Below are 18,847 nucleotides of genomic sequence, written 5' to 3'. Positions count from 1 at the left end.
CAAACCACATCAAAAAACATGCCCACAAAATATCCAGTTATTTTCAGTTACAGATTGGTAATTTCTGGTTATACTTATAGGTAGAAAACACATGTATTTTATAAACTCACACTAATACATATGTATACACAGGTATTATTTAGATTAAGTATAAAAGGCTCTGTTATGCTTATAGACAACAGTTCAGATTCTTAGAATTTATCTTCCAAAGCATTTCTTGATACATTAAATTCCAGTGTAAGTGCTATGAATTTAACTGCATCACTGCTGTCAGCCTCTCAGGCTTCTCCTCCTCTGACTGTTCCACAAAAAGTGGCTGGAACTGCATCCTATGTGGTTGGAAGTCTAGACAGGCATTATTTTATTTGGAAAAAAATAATCCTGTATTTGTGCACAAGTCATTTTAACAGAATATTTCAGGTTTCACTATTATCAAATTCTATTATATTTTTCCATAAGGATCAGTGAAATGCAATCTTTAGAAAGCTTGCATGCAGTTTCATGGCAGAGCTAGGTCCTTCCACATGACAAATTTTAATTGGGTTGTAATTGGGTTGCAGAATCCCAGCAATTTTCCTCAGGCTGTGTGCCAATTACGTGGCAGAACCAGGATTAGAACCCACAACTTTTTGCCTTCAAAACTTATCTTAGTCCTATGGCAATGCCAACTTTACTGAAACCTTGGCACAGTTTTGAAAAAGAAGTTATTCCTAGGGTAGACATTGTAGCCACAAGAAAAAAAAAAAATCTTTAATAAAGGATAGCATAGCTGGTCAGCTGGCTGATACGATTTCTACTGGGCCAGTTACTAACTGATGGCACATTGTTGGAATGTTACTTTCTTATCACAGAACACATTTCCCCCCCCCTCACCCTTCTCCCAAACACATTCACAGAACTTTCAATGAGAGGGAAAAGGGAGGAATGTCACTATTAAGATTTGATCAATGGTTTGACAGAAGTAAAAATCACATCATTACTGAAACACAAAGCCTTCTCATGATGTTAAATCTTTTTCTCTAAAAATAAATGCTTTTAATCTTCCAGAGCTCAGTAAAACCTTTGACTCATTAAAAACGGAGACAGTGATGTGTTCCAGAAATGTTCAGCTTTAATGAAAGCAACTGCTGTGGTTGCTCGATGGTTGGTTGCTACAGTGGTGTGAAAACAGTATTGTCTGACATCTGTACATCACGAGAGCTGGATCTGGAGTTCAGCAGATCCAGATTACCACACTGCATCATGAAGGGCAAGGAGAAAGGGGAGGGAATGCCAAATTCATCACTTTTATTATACCCACTGTGTATTCATTGAGCCACAGCAATGACACCAGATTCTCCTCTGTCTGTCCTCTTGGCTAGAGGAAACGTGATGCAATACGGGTAAAAGAATAAAAAAAAATGGAAAAAAAAAATAAGAGCATATTCATATTAGCAATGATTTCAGACCAGGCCAGAGGCCAAGCATTAAAACAATATGCTACTAAGAGTGAAATACAGATTTGGGACTCCAGCGTGGTTTCTTACAAGAAGTAAGAAGTGCAGACCAAGAGCTGCAGCCTCGGTCACAGGGGTCTTGTTGTAATTTACACAGGACCTCTGGAGGCTTGGTGACTAGATGGGGAAAAAATCAGTCAAAATAAAAATGGTGAAGGCAGAAGCTCAGGGACAACAAGCAGGGAAAGCTTCCCTTATACCGGTGGTTAAAATACAAAAAATTTTTAAAAAGGAAAAAAGGAAAAATATAAGAAATAGTAAAAGCAGCACAAGCAACTCTACACACTTCAGTGGAGACACTCCCACCTACCCAGAAGTGGGAGGAGAAGTGGGCTTCCATTTCAGGGTCTGTGCCCTGCTGGGGCTTCCACACAGGTGTGAGTACAGCCAGAGCTGCTCTGAAGGCACAGAAGGCAGCTTTAGGCAGTAATCAGCTAAGCACAGAAACTTTAAGCACAGAAACTTTAACCACGCTGGTTTCCGACTTGACATTCCACTTCCCAAAGTTCCTTGGTGTATGTTCTCTCCTTAAAGACACTTGTATACACTGAGTGCATCAGATCTAGTTCCAAGGTTGAGGGATTTGTTCAGAGTTCCAAACAAGCACCTATCTAGTTTGTCCTGCAATCCAAGCTATCAACCTTTAAATCAGCTTCAAGACACTTTCACGAAGTGCATGTTCAGTCCCCCAATTAAAGCTACTCTGAGACTCTCACAGGCTCACAGTCCTGCACTGCCACGTCAGAGACAGTAACTGGACCAACCCACTGTCAGTGAATGAGAATGGTTTTTCAAATAAATTTATCACCACACAAGAAAGAGCTCACCTTCCCTAGGACAGGACTTTTAAGTGTGCTCTAATCCCCGGGCCACAGTTGCTTCTGTGTTACACATAACCATGTTATAAATAATGCAATTATTCTGGAAGAACACCAGTTAACAAAACAAAATGTAACTCAATACTAATGAACTTAAGGCAGTAATAGTCCTTGTATTACAAAGCTGTGTCTTCCAGAGTTAATAAAATAGTGGTTTTCAAATCAATTTAATACTCACTTCTATAGCATAATGCAGGGCTGAGGAGGCTGGATGTAATGAGAGGTTCTCTAGCGGCTTAATACAGGGTTTCTCCCATCCTGAAGCCAAGGACCATTCTATCATCAGCATATTATCAGTGAACACAGTTCCAAATACCAAACCAGTGGGGTCTGGTTTTTCCTTGAATGTCGTAGCTGGGGTGATAATCAAGTCGGAAGCCTGAAGGAACACAGAGACAAAAATGAAGTGTATCAAAATAATGAAGTCAGACTGATTTAAAATTATTCTGCATCAGTGAACACAGACAAGCCTTAACATTTTCTCTGTAGGGATATTTAATGACATGATGGTTAAAGGCAACTAACCTCTAAGTAGCTGGAGAAATATTCATAAAGTGCACACAAACATATACACAGTGCTGTTATACAAGAAGTAGCATATTTTGAAATTCTGTTTAAGAATTAAGTTAAAGTAGCAGTACAAGGTATAAAACCAGAAAATTAGCACATGAAATCTCTTGGACAGTAAGGTTAACACCCCTGTACAAGTTCCAGAAACACCCAATTGCTGTACCACAGAATATAAGCTGATCATCAGAAATTAATCCCTGTCACAACTAAGTAGATGTTACACTGATTTTCCTTTAATACATAAAACCAGTGTGAGAGATCAGAGCCTGCAGGCAGCAAGCTACTTATGTCACAATAACTTGCTCATTCACACGCTTATCTTCCTAGAAAGAACCCATTAGCAAAGAAGGCTAAATGTTTCCCTGCATGAGGGACTGCAGAGACTCTCCTGTAAGCCATGACTAGCTGCAGACATGCACCACAGGGGTTTGTACTGTTTTTGGCTGGGATAGTTAATTTTTCTTTATGGTAGCTCCTGTGGTGTGAATCATCCGAAAGAACAGCAGGGAAATAAGGAATGCAGGATCTCTGGCACGTCACTCCCCTTTTATTCACAGGTAGGGGCTGAACAACTAGAAAGGGCTACAAAGTAGGCAGAGCCTTGATTCACCCTCTCCCTTCTCTTCCTATACCATCTGAGCATTTAAACCGTGCTGCTCAAAAGCAAGGGAGAATTCAAAGAATCACATTCAAAGCTCCATTTTCCTTCCTAACGTAAGTCAGAAAGCACTGTCCCTTATTACAGACCCCCAAGTGAAATCCTGCTCCTCTGTGCTGGGTGCATATGGAATAGACTGGAACACAGGTAATCCAGAATAGTGATAAATGATTTCCAAATGCTCTAAAAAGGTGCTTCCGCAAGAAATATCAGTGTCTTGGACTTCTAAGCCCCTGCGCACATTTTGCAAAATGAGGCAAAATCAGTCCCAAGCTTTTGAAAAAAGAATATGTGTACCCCTGCTTCTTTAAACAACCTAATTTTCAAGATGCCTTTAATGAACCTGTTTCTTATTGACTGGTTGTTTTGGTTTAGGTTTGGTTGTTTGGTTGGGGTTTTTTTTTGCTTAATGGCTTAGATGTGAAATTAACTTAGAGCGGGAGCACATTAATAGTTAAAAGCTTGTTTCAACTATCTCCAATTATAGGGCTTGTCAAGATATTACAGTGCATTAGTCTGGTTGAATTAATACATAATCTGATGAAACAACAATTACTCTTCTTAACTCTTCCCTTTATTCTTCTGACAGTGAATGCTCCAACGGGAGAAGCACTACCTAATGATGTCCTAAAACTAATTTTACCTGGCAACCTCTTACCAGTCTTACCATGCTTTAGAAAAAAAAGGTATCACAGAAGATGGGGATCAAAATAAAAGCCACAGAGGAGTGTTTGCAATTATCCACAGTGCAAGACAGCTCAAGCAAACAATTACATGGGAGCAGGGATGTCAGTGGGGCTTAAGTGAGTATGTAGAACACAACCATATCTTTGTGTTTATCTCTGCACAGAACCACAGCTTCTAAAGAACTCCCTCTTCCAGTGGTATCATCTGCTTTCCCTCGAGTCCAGCCTTCTGCATCTCAGGTAACTTTCATTAGGGCAATTATCTTTACAATAAACTGGCCTGGGGACCATAATTATCATATGAAGCCTCTTCCCCTAGAACTCCCATCAGTGTGCTCATTTCTGCTTTTATGCCTGTTTGCTGCTTCCTCAGTGGTGGTAGCACAACTGCTTGAAAGGCATCACTCCAAAACAGTTTGTTAAGTTTTCTGGGGTTAACAAATAGCTTTTATTTAAGGATGGGAATGAATTTTAACTTGGCTCTTCTCATAAACCCACAAGCATATATAGAGGGAGCAGTAAGCTGCAGCCACAAGTGAATACACTCACTGCACTTCAGTTTGAGTCCCTTGAAGGCAGAAAGCCTAGAGAGGTAAGAAACCATGATCCTTATCCAGAAAAGAAACAGCTCCCAGACCACAGAGCTTCCTGGAAGTGCACAATCTGACCAGGGATCCCACTTGCTCTTTCTCACCTCCTTCAGAATTTGGGGAAACCAGCTTTCCTCCAGACACCGTGCCAATGCCTGAGTCAACAATGTCAGGTACAGCACTTGACCCATAACAATTCCTTCAAACAACAGTAGGAACACCCTTGGTAAGACCTCAGAGAGAGGCTAAACTGCACAGACCAGTAGGGCAACAATCATCCAACAGGAAAAAAAGGCAATTTTTCTCATTCTTATAATCCTGTTAAGATCTCTGGAGAGCCACTCTTTTGGCCATTACTTTCTTAATATCCTTTCTTAGGACTCTATCCACTATGTCTTTTTCCCCCTGTTTTTACCAAGCAGTGCAAATTAACAGCATGCAAAAGCACCCAAATCTTTCAGAATCTAAATGCTTTCATGTCAAGACAGCATCCAGTGCTGCAGTGCATTAGGTCTTCTTTTTCTGTAAAGGATGACATATTGAGAGGAGGTGTTGGCAGATCATCTTTGGAGTACTCCCACCACAGGGTGCTCTGCACGAAGTATTACTAGCACCCTCAGCCTCTTCTGGGTCCCTGAGAAGTAGGATGCCCTACACAACACTTCACCTGGCTCACAAGCCCTTTGGGCTTCACTTGTTCAAGCAGCACCAAGAGGGAAATCACTCAGAAGAACCCACAAAAGGGAAGCAGAGCACAGCCAGGTGACAAATGCCAGGGTACTGATTAAGTATCAATGCCTCTTATGTTAATATCACTCATTAAAAGATTATCACAGTGCTACCCCGCTATCACCTATGACCTTTAAAAACAGCAATTTACTTTTTTCCTTTGCCAACATTCCCCAAGCCCTGAAAGCAGCATGTTAAGGATAAATTAGGGATTGGCATTAGCACCCATCCAGATCTCTCCACAGTTTGTACTGCCAACACAAAGGGGAATTTTCAGCTGGACTTGTGTTTTGCTGGCTTTGTTTATCCAACATGCTCTCAAGCACCTCCTGACGCTGTTGCCTAATAAAACCATTAAACTGGAAGGAAAACCTGTAAATGCCGAACAAAAAGGATAAGAGAGATTAAAAAAAGAAGTGGATGTGGCACATGGTGAGTGCAGTTATTTAGCACCTGTTGCCTAAAGTAAAATGATAAAGACATTGTCCCGAGCCTGCAAAATCTCCATGTCACAGCAGAAAGGAACGTACATACAAGATGTGCGTGCCAATATGCCAGCCCAGGACACTCTGGTAAGGGAATAGGAAGCATCAGATTGCCCTGCCTGTGGGAGGCAAAATGGAGTGATGGGGAAGCCAGCTGGATACTGCTGATTTTCAGGGCTTATATAGCAACATTATACCTGCAAAGGGCCACTGGCTCAAAAAGATGGTTTTTTTGAGAACCCCCTCATCTGAAAAGTGCCTGTTAATTCCAATGCAGGTTCTTTCAGGGCAAAGCTTTACCCAGCCCAAGTAAAGAAGATATAATGTGACTGTGACCTCTTGAAACTAAAATTCATCATTTGATCAAAACAGATCTTCTCACTTATGAGATGGGTCAAATTAAAGGTGACATGCTGGTCCATGTCAATTCTAACCGAAGCTGTGACAAGACATCCTGGTGCCCCTGGCCGAGCCGTCAGTTTAATGCTTGTTCTACCTGGCCTTGGCAATAGCTTTAAATTGATTTGCAGCTGACAGCAGCCCCTGGCCAGAGCTGTTACTCTCATCGTTGCATTCCTACCTTTCTTACCCTACACAGCTGTCTCAGGCAGGTGCAGACGGCAAGATCATATTTGTCCTACTCTTTCTACCAAGTCAATGCCTTCCCAAATCATCCTTGGCTGCAGTTATTTTCACTGAAAATCCTAGACCATAAGCAGTAGGTTGGGCAGCTGTAACAGCTGTAATTCATGACATACCCAAACTCTTCTAAACACTGTGCTAGGCCACGCATTTCTATCACTTACTTGAGTAAAAACACACCTGGCAGCCTCAGCTATAAAACAGCTCACAGGTTACCTAACAACAGCAGCAAGTTTCAGCAGAGATCCTCAAAATGTTAACATGCACCCAGTGAGACTGACTGCAGTATCTTCTAATGAAATAAGTAAAAGGGTATGAACATCCCTGACTTCCAGTCAAGGTGATTGATTCAAGATCACAAGCAACTGCAATAATTTTTTTATCTTATACTGAGTTTTTAAGCATATCCTAGGAAAGATCAGGGCCTTCTCATGCAATAACAAACAGGGAAGCACAGGCAAAATCAAGTAACTTGCTTTGCCCTTGCACTTGTGAACAGCAATGGAGCAAATTCTGAGAAGGACACAGATTACAAAAAGCACAAGGAATTACTGTAAAGGGGAAAGGTAACAAAGCATAGCTGAGAAGAGTCGGAGAGAATGAGTTTGGCTCTATACAGAATGCTATTGAAGCAGGCTCCAGGGATGAGGATTTCCTGCCTTTCAGTCCTTATGGCTGTGGCTCGCTCATCTTTTCCAGCACTCAGCTTTCCAGCCACTCTTCCCCACACCTGGGGTATTGCCTGGGGTTGTTGTGAGTTGTGGCGGAGAGCTTGACAGGGCAGGGGTGGGGAACCAAGCTTGCGCAGGTCTTTATGTCACTGGTATTGGGAATGCTGATGGGACACTGAACGGATCTTGGTTTTCAACACACTTAGGATATTACAGCTCACTAGGTGATAGGACCAAACCTCGCGGGCTAAGACAGTTTAATATCTGGGTGATATGCTTTAGGGGTTACAATGATAGTGCTGGATTGACAGTTGGATTTGATGATCTTAAAGCCTCTTCCAACCTTGATGATTCTATGAATTAGGAAAACAAAAGAAAACCGAACAAGTGATGCAAAAGGCCACAATGGCTCACACTACCAGCCACCTGATGCCTCACCAGTGCAGGAGGAGGAGCAGGAGCTTGCAGTTGTGTTGCTGAGATGTAATGAGGAGTGGGCTACCTCCAGCAGGGTCAGCTGTCCTGACTGTATCCCCTTCCCAGCATCCTGTGTCCCCCAGCCTGCTCACTGGTGCTGGGGTGAGGAGCGGAAAAGGCCTCAGCACTGTGCACTCACTGCTCAGCTGTGGCTCAAGCAGTGGCATGTCACCCACGCTGCTTTGGCCACAAATCCAAAACTCAGCACCACACAAAGCTAACTTGATCCCATCCTGAACCAATCCACATGCTCTGTGCACTGGTGTTCTCATGAGACATCAGGCACAAGCACAGTGCCAGCCCAGGGATTCCCTGGCAGGCCTGGTCACCTTCTGTCCCGTAACTTGTCCTCAGCTTCATAGGGAAGCTGAAAACAGGGCAGACACAAGAGCAGGGACTGCCTGGATCTGTCTGATGCTGGGACAGCTGGGGATCAACACTTCCCCCTCCTTCTCTGGCAGAGCCCCGTGATGGGAGCTGACCAAGCAGTCAGGCAGTTCGATGAGATGCAGATCTGCTGCCATGCCAGAATATGCCTTTGCCCAGGAGGCAGGGAGCACAGGGAGGAAGAGGGGTTAGCTGCCAAAGCAGCAATCCAGTGCTCTGCATGGGAGCTCCAACTCCCCGCGGGGGTTCGGGGAGGAAGGACTAAGAACTAGGGCTGTGCCAGGCCATCACTTGCTGTCCTTTGTCACTGTCCTCACAAGCAGCAACTCATTTGCTTCCCATCTGGGAACTGCTGCTGTGCCTTTTCTTGCAGACCCCACTGACAATACAGAGCTTGTCAGCCCCAGCCCCTCCAGTCAGGCAACATCCAGGCTCTCCCATGGCTCTCTGGTGTCCAAAAGCAGCAGCCTTTCCAGTCACCCTGGGACAGACCACATCTGATGCACAAAGACAACAGTGAGCACAAAACTCAGACACACAGCTTGAAAAACACCGCAGGTCCCCCAGCCATGGGCCAGCCCAGACTGCCAAGACCAGCAGCCCCTGCCCTGTCAGCCAGGCGACATCCTGAGCAGCAGCCGCCTCCCCCCGACCCGGAGCAGACAGGATCCAGTACTGCTCAGGACATGAACAGCAGTCACAAACGCCACACAGCCCAACGTGGCTCTCCCACAACTCCATGGCAGACAAGATGGACAACCACTGTCAGCCTAGGCCAATTCAGAAACAATGGTGGGTGAGAAAGCACCACAGACAGCCCAGAAAGCACCACAGAACCAGGCATGTGCCAGGCCCCTCACCCACCACAAAGTCATTCTGCTCGTCAGCAGTGGGAGATCCCACATTCATTTCCCAGTCATGCCCTGTTTCTTTTCCCATCACCATCTTCTTCGGAAAAGACTACTAGTTCTGGGGGCAGAGACCATCACTTTCTATACAGAGCCCTGTATAGCTCTTATCACAATAATAAAGTCTACAGTAGCAATAATAAGAACACAGAATTCTATCAACTCAAAACAAGAGTAAGAAAGTCAAATAAATTCTTAGAAATCTATTACCAGCTTGTAAGTATAAAATTAACGTTCATGAAAGCTATCCTATAATCCCTTTACCATCAATACTATTTTAAATTTACAGCAGAGCCTAAGGCTTGAGAATGGAAAGCGTGCCAAGATGCAATAAGATTTGAGGAGGAAGAAAGCCCTATTTTTCCTACTACTACTACAAAAAAAAAATTTAAATTTTTTTAAAAAATCATCTTTCTGCGATCCCAGGGAACATATCAAAAATATCAGAAATCTTTCAACATAAAGCTTCCCAGAAACTTAATCTCAGAATATGTTAGCACATGCAATTGGACTGAGGCCTGGAATCACTGCATCAGGTTGGCTGTACATTGGGTAATAAACCACAAAACAAATGACAAAGCAAGAGAGTCAAGGCTCTGAAACAGTTGTGAGACAGTCATGGAAACAGCAGAAAATATGGCTGGAAGGACTATGTCTAGTCCATCCTATGCAAGGCATCTAACCTAAACTATTCATAACAGATACTTCTCAAATACTTGTCTAACCAAAGAATGAAATTCTGCTACACTCTGCAAGAAAAGGAGGGCAGCATAACCTACTGCTGGCTTCTTTAACCTTTCCCCTGATCCTGCAGAGGCTCCAACTCTGGTGCAGCAATGTTTGATCTGGAGCAGTAGGCAGGAAGTAAACCTGCTCTGACAAGAAAACAGAGAAGTGGTTGGAATTGACGTAAAATTCTTGCCTAAAGGAGTAAAAAGGGCACCTAGGGCAGCAGCACAGCTGAGAATATATTCTAAAGCCCTCAAAACACAACAGAAGGGAAATAAAGATGTTGGAAAGCTACAATCAGGCTAGATGATAGAGAAAGCATAGAAGAAATTTATTTTGCCCTAAAAACATATCATTCATTTCAATAGCACTAGCTAAATTTTACGAGTTTTTCCATGTTGCTGAAATGCTGTCTGCATAACTTCCCACTGATTTGATCCAGAAACCATTTAAGTTAATAAAGACCCTTTCTTCCAGCTTTGTAGGAATCTGGATTGTAAGACAGGTAAAACTACTTGAATCTTTACAGCCTCATCCATTTCTTCTGCTTCAGGAAAATTACATGCATTTATAATCGTTAGGTTTGGGGGGTTCTTCTCCATTACTCATTAGTCTGTCCTCCACTGACAAGTTTTGAAAGATGTGTTTTTAAGGTTAAGAAAGAAGCTGGGATGGGGTTCCTACATATCCTAAGGAAACTTTCCACCTGATATTAAGGAAATCTTAAGAAAATAATCTACTTGAGTTTAGTGGGGTCTACCTCTTCTACTCCAGGTATTTGTATTTTCAGATCTACAAGGAACAGTCACTTAGTATCTCTTCTATCAAAAAGTTCTCTAAAACATTTCAAATATGATTCTCTCTATATAATTCAAACCACCAAGGTGCTGATGAGACTATTTAACATTGGAATAAAAAACAGACACACTTACTGTATTTCGGACCTATGAATCATTTCTGTTTGGTAACAGCTATTCCAATCAACTAAGTGGGGTCATCAGGAAGTGTGAGCAGGCTTAAATGCAGTCATTGCACTGGTGTGAAAAACACACTGCTGCAAGCCCACTGTTACTTTTGGGCAACTCAACTCTAAAAATCCTCTTTGTCTGTGCAACTGCACTTCACGTCTGCAGTGTAGACACACCTGGGATTCAGATTAGAAAGAAGCAATTCCATTTAGGCAAACACAGACTGCAATTCTCTAATAGCAGAAAGTCCTCTCATGCATTCGTACACAAACCGTTCCATAAAAACAGAACTAGGACCATTTTTCACTAACGGAAGACATTGGCTAGTTACCTAATTCATATGATCCAGTATTAACACAAACTGCTTCTTCTCAAAGATATGACAGCTTGGTTAATCCAATTCCTGATGCTGTGCTGCTCCTTGCCTCACAACCACTGTATTTCTGCATTGTAGCATAAACACAATGTTTCATTTTTAGAAAGACTTTGCCTGGGAGAAGATTTGAGTCTAATACAAGCTGAGGGCTCACATTGGCTTGTGACACAAGACTCAAATAGAGAAGTCTCTGACATTTCACCAATAACACATCTTTGAACAAAGATTCAAGATACTACCGTCTCCTGGTTTGGAAAACATCATTTGTATTTCACATGAAGCAACTGAAACAAAAAATGAGATTTTTGCATCTAATCTTCCCTGAAAGAAGTAGCCATGCTGAACGAAGAAATGAATTGCAAACCTAAATTTCAGACGAACAAGTTGGAAGTATTTTGCCTAAGTAGCCTGGCCAGTCACAAACATGTTGTGTGGAACAGCCAAGAATAGAATCATAATCTCACATGTCCAAGTCCTGAGCAGTTGCAATTAAATCTTCTTACCTGATTTTAATAAGCTTGCACACATGCAGGGAAGAGGATTCATGGAATGCAGGCATTCAAAACCTTTTGGAAATATAAAATGCTTTCATGGTACAGTGTCTATATTATACAGAGGTTATGGGAACCATTTCAAAATATTCAGTTAACCACACCTGCCTTTTTCTCTGATTCCATCTCCTTTTCACAGTGGTAGACAGAAGGTAAACTTACAAATTGCCATGAAATTCAGTGTCTGATCTGCCAATGAAACTGACAGAGTTTGCCATTTCGTTCCACTCAGTACTTTCTTAGAAACAGGGACTAAATATGGGATTAACATAAACCTCTTCCAACTCTCTAGGCTGTTAATTCATTGAAAGTTCTTATATCCTTCCAAAAGCAAGCAGGAAAGCCAAGAGAACCCTATGGAGAAAAACCAATCAAACTTAATTCTCTTCCTAAATTGTAGCTTCCATTCAAGTGTGTTCAGCAAAGAAAACATCTACTATCAAAACTGGGGATATGATATCACAATGACATCAAAATTTAAGAAATCTTGGAAGTAGGTATGGACACTATGGATTTGCTAAGTTTTGGAGTCAGTTTGTAAGTTTACTTTGAGAATCACTGACTGGTGCTAAGCCTTGCATTTTAAAAGCAACTCTTTACCTTGGGAAAAACGAACCAAGAAAATGATCCAAGCTAAAAGTAATCTCCAAAATTCCAGTACCATTTCTGTGCTTTTACAGACACCAACTACATCTTAAGCTCCTAGTGCAAAAAGTGATAAAGCATCACTTTCTTGTGCTATGAATCAACTCAGCCAAACTGCCCTTGGCTGTTTTTTTAGCAGTTTCCTTTTATCTCGGCTAAAAGCTCCTGTTATTTGCTAAAGACAATTAGCTTTATTTGCAAATCCTTCAGCTTCAGATAATGGGACAATCAGTTCCTCTACTACAGCTTAGAAAATCTATTTGCTAAAAGCCTGCAACTATTTGAAGAACATTACCCACTTGAAGAGAAACACAGAACCACTTGCCATCAAGCTGAAACTGAAAGGAGCTGCCACAGGTCCCAAATTCTTTCCTAATAACTGGAACAAGAGCAGCAGATATGTGTCAGTCTGGTCCACCTATTAATAGTAATACTCAAAAGAGTTTATGCCATGCCCATGTGGATGCAGAATACCACAGAAACCACTCAGCACTCTTTGTCCTGGAGCTGGTTTTCCTCTTGGCAGGTAAAGATGAGGGAATGGATTCGATTGTATCACCTGAAATAATTCTTCAGCATATACATACCTACTAGGAGGGATAATAAGGTGAGATGAAAGTACAGTGATTTAGCAATATTTACTCGTCAATCTGTTTTTATCCAACACATCACAAAAAGCAAATAGTTTTATTACCAGTGACAATAACATAAAGTAAACAGATTCAGCTGAAATCAAGATAAAATCGGAATGTCCTTTTCTAAAGCAATGCCCAGCCCACACATGCTAATACTGTTATGGCAATAACAGAACCAGCCTCTAGCTTGGTATTCCTGATCTAACAGTGGCTACAGCTATGTACTTCCATGGAGGTGATACAGAGATGACCTACCAAATGGCAACTGACATGGTTTTAGCTTAAGAGGATCAGACTGGACACCAGGAAAACAAAAATTCTTTAAGAGAGCAGCCCAGCACTGCATTCAGCAGACAAAGCCACAGCTGTCCTGCTGTAGTGCTGATGAGAGCCGCACTTTCAGTGGGAGGATGGACTGGATGGGCTAAGGTTCTACTTCACAAAATATTTGGAGATCCTTACTGTAGCTTGTTACACACACATACCCACACACAGATATCCAACTGGTTGTCTCTTACTGCTTCAAGACAATTTATATAAGAGCAGATTTTCTATACACACATTCTGGGGAGCTACTGCTCATCATGGCATCAAGATATCATTAAACTTCTATAATAAATCTTTTCCCATACAACTTAATATAAAGGAAATGTGCTGTCTCATCAAGCAAAATTTAAAATGGATTCTAATATCCATTTAAAAGGATTCTAATATAATTTAAGAATTTAAAATGGCAATGAAGGGTATTCTTCTAATATCCCCACCCAACAGTCAAACCTCTGAATAATCAACAGCTGCAATATGACAAAAAGCCTCACTGAGTGAACATATGCTTTGGCAGATAAATAATTTATTGATGTCAGTAGAAAATGACAAATTGAGGACAAGCTGGGGAAGAAATAATATATATTTTAAAACCATGAATATAATTTGAAAACTATATATATATCTTACATAAAAACCTTGTAAGTTGCTTTATATTCACTGGCCTTGCAGGTAATATGGTAACTATACTGCATGTATTTCCTCATTCCAAAACTACTTTAGTGTTCCCTTGATCCATATGCTCTGAGCATGTCAGTAACTTTACCTAAACAAAGGAAAACTGCTCAGTACTTCCTAAACTCTTCAAGGAGTGGAACTTTAACCCTGTCACACTAATATGCTAATGTGATAAAGTCCATTAGTTTAGACTTTAAGACCTTAATTCAAAAATTAGACTATTCTTTATTTTATACACTTTGATCTTTGCATTGGATGGGAAACAAGAAAGTTTGGTGAAAAAGCAATATTCAGCTTTCATTAAAAAAAAACCAGGATCAGAGAATTGTTTGTTATCACTGTCAGCAAACCTTTCACATATAAAATAGTTTTCTAAAATAAAGCTTAAAACCGTCTATTTTTTCAAAATGGATTGTTCCTTCTTCCAATTCCCAGAATAAGGAATCCTATATCCCACTGTATTTGCCACAAATCATAGGCCCATTTAGTATAAAAATGGTTTTGGCTCACAGCAATGTAAAACTTTCATTGGCAATCTCTCAATTTGAACCACAAATGCCTGCACTGGAAAAAGAATTTCAGCTTCTTCTAGTGTAAAATACACTACAGCTTTAGATTCTGTGGAAAAATTTTCAGATTTTGGTTAGGATTTTTTGGGGGATTTTATGCATGTAGAGTGGAAATAATCTTTATGTTCTGATTTGTACAATACTTAGCACAGTGTCAGCTAATTCACAGCTTGGGCATTAAAACATTAGAGCAATGCAAGAAACAAGTAATAAACCATACATCATTACAGAAAATTCAATATATCCAGCATTTTACCTGGCTACACGTGAGATAGCTTCAAAGTGGAAGCTATGCAAGCATATTAGCAGAGCACTGTACTTCGTCTAGCAAGTCCAAGATCCCAACAGGGATCACCAGCTGGAGCACAGTACTGCACTAACCTGCCCATGTAGCTTCCAGTCTGCCACGGGCTCACATCCCACTGGCTCGGAGCCTGGAAGGTTGAGTCTGTCTGCAGAAAACTGTGTGGGAGCACACACAGATATTCAGAGTAGCACGAGCAGCCATTGAGACACAGAAGCCCCAGTTAAACATTTCTCATTCTGCCACCACAGGTCTTCACATTAGCAACTCAATCCAGATGCGCCTGCAAGCTACAGCTACTCCATTCTGCTTTGGTGTAGCAAGACTAGCCAGTATTTCCTAGAAATTCCCTAGAAAGTCTGCACTACTTTGGCACACTAAATAGGCTGTTAAAAAGTAAAACAAAAGAACTGAACTTTGCACCACTAAGATGCCGATTTTTCCAAAGCTTCAGATCATTGAAACTCAGAGAAACGTAACAGGAGTAGGTAATACCTTTCTAAAGTGCTCCATGTATCAGTCTCAAAGGGAAAACAAAGACAAATTCCAAGACAAAAGACTACATTAAATCATCTTTCTGGATATGAGAGAAATAAAAGACATCACAGATGCCTTTAGTTTCTTAACATCAAGTGTTAGGAATTCCAAGTCAGAGCTAATTCACTCATTAAAAGAAACCAAATCAGAGTTACATATGGAAACAGACTGCTACATTCTCCAAACAACAGTCATTCTGTCTTGTCACAGCACAACAAGCAGAATGAATGCATTAAAGAACCTACCAGATTTTTAGTCATAAAAATTAAGTGCCTTAGACATAACTGTGTGCTATTTAGTGGTATTATTGGATGCAAGTGTAAGAATAAAACCAGACGTGCATTTCTTGATTCAACTTCCCAAAAAACATTCAGTGGCACAAAGGATGACTGTACTCTCCCTTACTGGTGCAATATCCCTCTCACAGAGATCCAATGCTGGCAATAGACAGAAACTACAACTTAGGTGTGGGCACAAATCACCATCAGCTATTTAAATAAACAGATATATTAATGCATGCATACAACAGTTGAGGGAGGGAGGAAGACTTCACTCACGTGGAAGAAGCTTAGTAGATAAATTCTGGAGCTCTGACACTTTATACAATACAGGAAACTGCAGCACAATCACAATTTCCTTTAATGTTTCTTAGCTGTTCCAAGATCACTGCTCAGGTGTCAACTCTAAATGCCATATATTAAATGCATCATAAATCACAGACCCGACAGGATGAGATTTTTAACTGCAGAATTGAGTCAAATTAAGGTAGTTCAGTAGCAGTCAGGATGAAGGAAGTACCAACTCCGACCGGCTGCTTTTAAAGAAGTTCATGAGACTAGAGAACAGCGAGCAGTTAGCAGAGGGGCTCACTGCCTGCCAGAAATCATAGGTAACATTCATTCCTTCCCTCCCAGTGTACCGGGACTTTCTGACTCCACCTTTCAAAGTCAGACAGAAACTGCAGTGAAATTCAAAGCAGCTCACCCCACCTAAAAAGCACAGCACTGCATTCTAAACAGAAATGTCTTCAGAGGGCTAATCTGGCATTCAAATGTTGGGCATGACCCACTGTAAACAATATGTTTTATGTAAGCTTTAACCAAAACCATACCCTGTTTTCTACATTCCCACAATCTTGGATTGCTTAGGTCACTGGCACAAAATTGCAGTTTTCTTCAGTACAGTCAGCCCCATGGGTCAACTTCATTCCTTTGAAATATTATTAGCTATAGTTTCTGAAATTGTAACTGTAACTGTCTTCCAAAAATATGTTTGTGAAGTTTCCTAGAATTAATCCATGCTATTTTATTTTCATTTTATGTTGCTGTTTTTTGATTCATTTATGAAGTTTTTCCTTCTTAATTTTACTATGAAGTTAAAGAGGCTGAAAATAATTATTATAATGTATGATACTACAACCAGGATCTATACTCTCACCTTAACTTTCATACACACACCTCCCACAGTACAGTATTTTCTAGAAATCTATTCCCCTCTGATGACTGCAGCTAATCTTCAGAAACAATGCCATAAGGCGGGAATGAAGTCTTACAAATTAGACTTCAGCCTGAGCCAGCTGCTTTCTCCTAGCATTATTCCCTTTATGACCATCTGTCCCACCTGCTAATGTATTTTTCCCCTCACCCAGCCTCTCCACTACAATGATTTGCTATTCTGGCTGACACACAAATATCAATGGAAAGGAACCTGGACTAAATCCAACTTTGTGCCACCCAATACTGGGAGCTTTGGAAAGGCACCTGCTTGACTGCTGGTACAATTAAATCTGCCTTAAGTCTGCTTTAGTTTATGCCAAGTTCACCTGTGACCCAAACACTACCAAGAGTTTGTCATCACTTTGCCTTCCTTATGGACTGCCTCAATGAGTGAAAGACACAGCTCAGTTTGGTTACACAAGAGTCTCCTCTCTGTAAAGCAATTCTTGTTTGCAAATACACCAGCACACTCTGCTGAATGAATCTAGTGAGATCTGTCTATTTATTGAAGGTGAATTCACAAAACAACCCTTGCACTCGAGACGTGTGGTTTCTTGTGGTTTCAAAACTGGCTGCATGCCTGTTTTTGTTAACATTTTTCAAATCAGACCTTCTAGCTGAAAAGTTATCCTGAGTTTTCCTCCTTGGGCAGAATTGCCAGAGAGACACAACAAGAAGAAATGAGGAAGAGAAGAACTGGAAAGGGCTGAGAATGAGGAAATAGAAATTAAACTGCATGTTACTACATGGTGAAATTCTGTAGTCATGGACTCTCAAGAATTCTTTGTGTTTTCAATGAGACCAACATCAGAATAAACCTTATCAAAGGGTCCAACATATTTATTGCAGCATTAATTTTTCATATCCATTTAAAGCCTAACAACTGAAGGGGAAATAATTACTTTAGAATAATTCAGATGACTGCGCAGCAGTGGCACTGACCAAAAACATCAGGAAGAACATGTCACTTACAAAGTGTATCATCATATTTTCATCTCATGTACTGTTGACAATAGTCAGAAATAACAGGAAAGGAACTGCTGAAAAAACATGAGTTTTTCTGAGTACTACTTTTATATTTCTGCTAAATATAGAGGCTTTTTTAAAGACTGTAAATCAGGGAATATAAGAGGAAAAGAATTACAAATGTGTGTCATAAAGAATAAAGGTAAAAGAAGTATAAAAGGCAGGGAAAAAAGGAAATTAGGACAGATGTAGAATTCAAAGGAGCACTTGCTGACAGGCTCTGCACTTTCAACAGAAAACTGGCAGCTGACATCTGTATCCACACAGTTTTTAAAATCAGCTCTTAGTTACTAGCACTGCATTCAGGAAGGAAGCAGAGGAAAAGAACAGTATCTTAACTGAGCTCATTTCTAAGAATAAGATTAAAATAAAAAGAGAAGGATGCAATTTCATGTCAGTTCCTGGCAGCTGCTCAGCATTCCTTACTGTCATAGCCCTGTTTGTTGTGGAGTGCTGATAATGTTCCAGAGCTGCAGTACTTTGGAGTCCTTCTGCAATCCTTAGCTCTGCAACTTTGGGACCCAATGGAAAAACCTGCTTCTGAAGACCACTGATACATACCTTGAAAGATTCAGTCATTTGCTTTCCTGTTTCTCCCGAACATCCGCCACCCGTGCACTCATTCTGGCAGCCCTAGAAAAAATAAAACCAGAGAAAATCAAATTCAATGCACTTTGCAGAAAAGCTGACACACATTCAGTTAATTCATTTCAGGGACAGATGTATTGAATCACCAGACGTTGTCATCAGTAAATATATTAGTAAGAACTTTGTGGTAGGTTCTTAGCACAACTTTCCGTCTTCTCAGTTCTCAGTTTTACTTCATTTGCAT

General features: G+C 40.9%; 1 protein-coding gene across 1 annotated transcript in view; it reads right to left on the bottom strand.

Moving 5' to 3' along the window:
• The window catches only part of BCAT1 (branched chain amino acid transaminase 1), a gene marked incomplete at its 3' end in the record, with an annotated part of 38,191 nt that extends 19,553 nt beyond the window's left edge, over nt 1-18,638 (bottom strand). The window contains exons 1-2 of the mRNA XM_082279736.1: nt 18,577-18,638; nt 2,553-2,753 (exon numbers count right to left, since the gene is read on the bottom strand). Coding sequence (XP_082135862.1) covers nt 2,553-2,753; nt 18,577-18,594 — 219 coding nt within the window. The 5' untranslated portion in view covers nt 18,595-18,638. The remainder of the gene's footprint in view (nt 1-2,552; nt 2,754-18,576) is intronic.
• Between the last annotated feature and the right edge of the window lie 209 nt (nt 18,639-18,847).

The sequence above is a fragment of the Coloeus monedula genome (assembly GCF_965178545.1).
Source record: "Coloeus monedula genome assembly, chromosome: 4".
Lineage (NCBI taxonomy): Eukaryota > Metazoa > Chordata > Aves > Passeriformes > Corvidae > Coloeus > Coloeus monedula.
The sequence above is the reverse complement of the archived record's forward strand: the minus strand, read 5'-3'. Positions and strand labels throughout refer to the sequence as shown.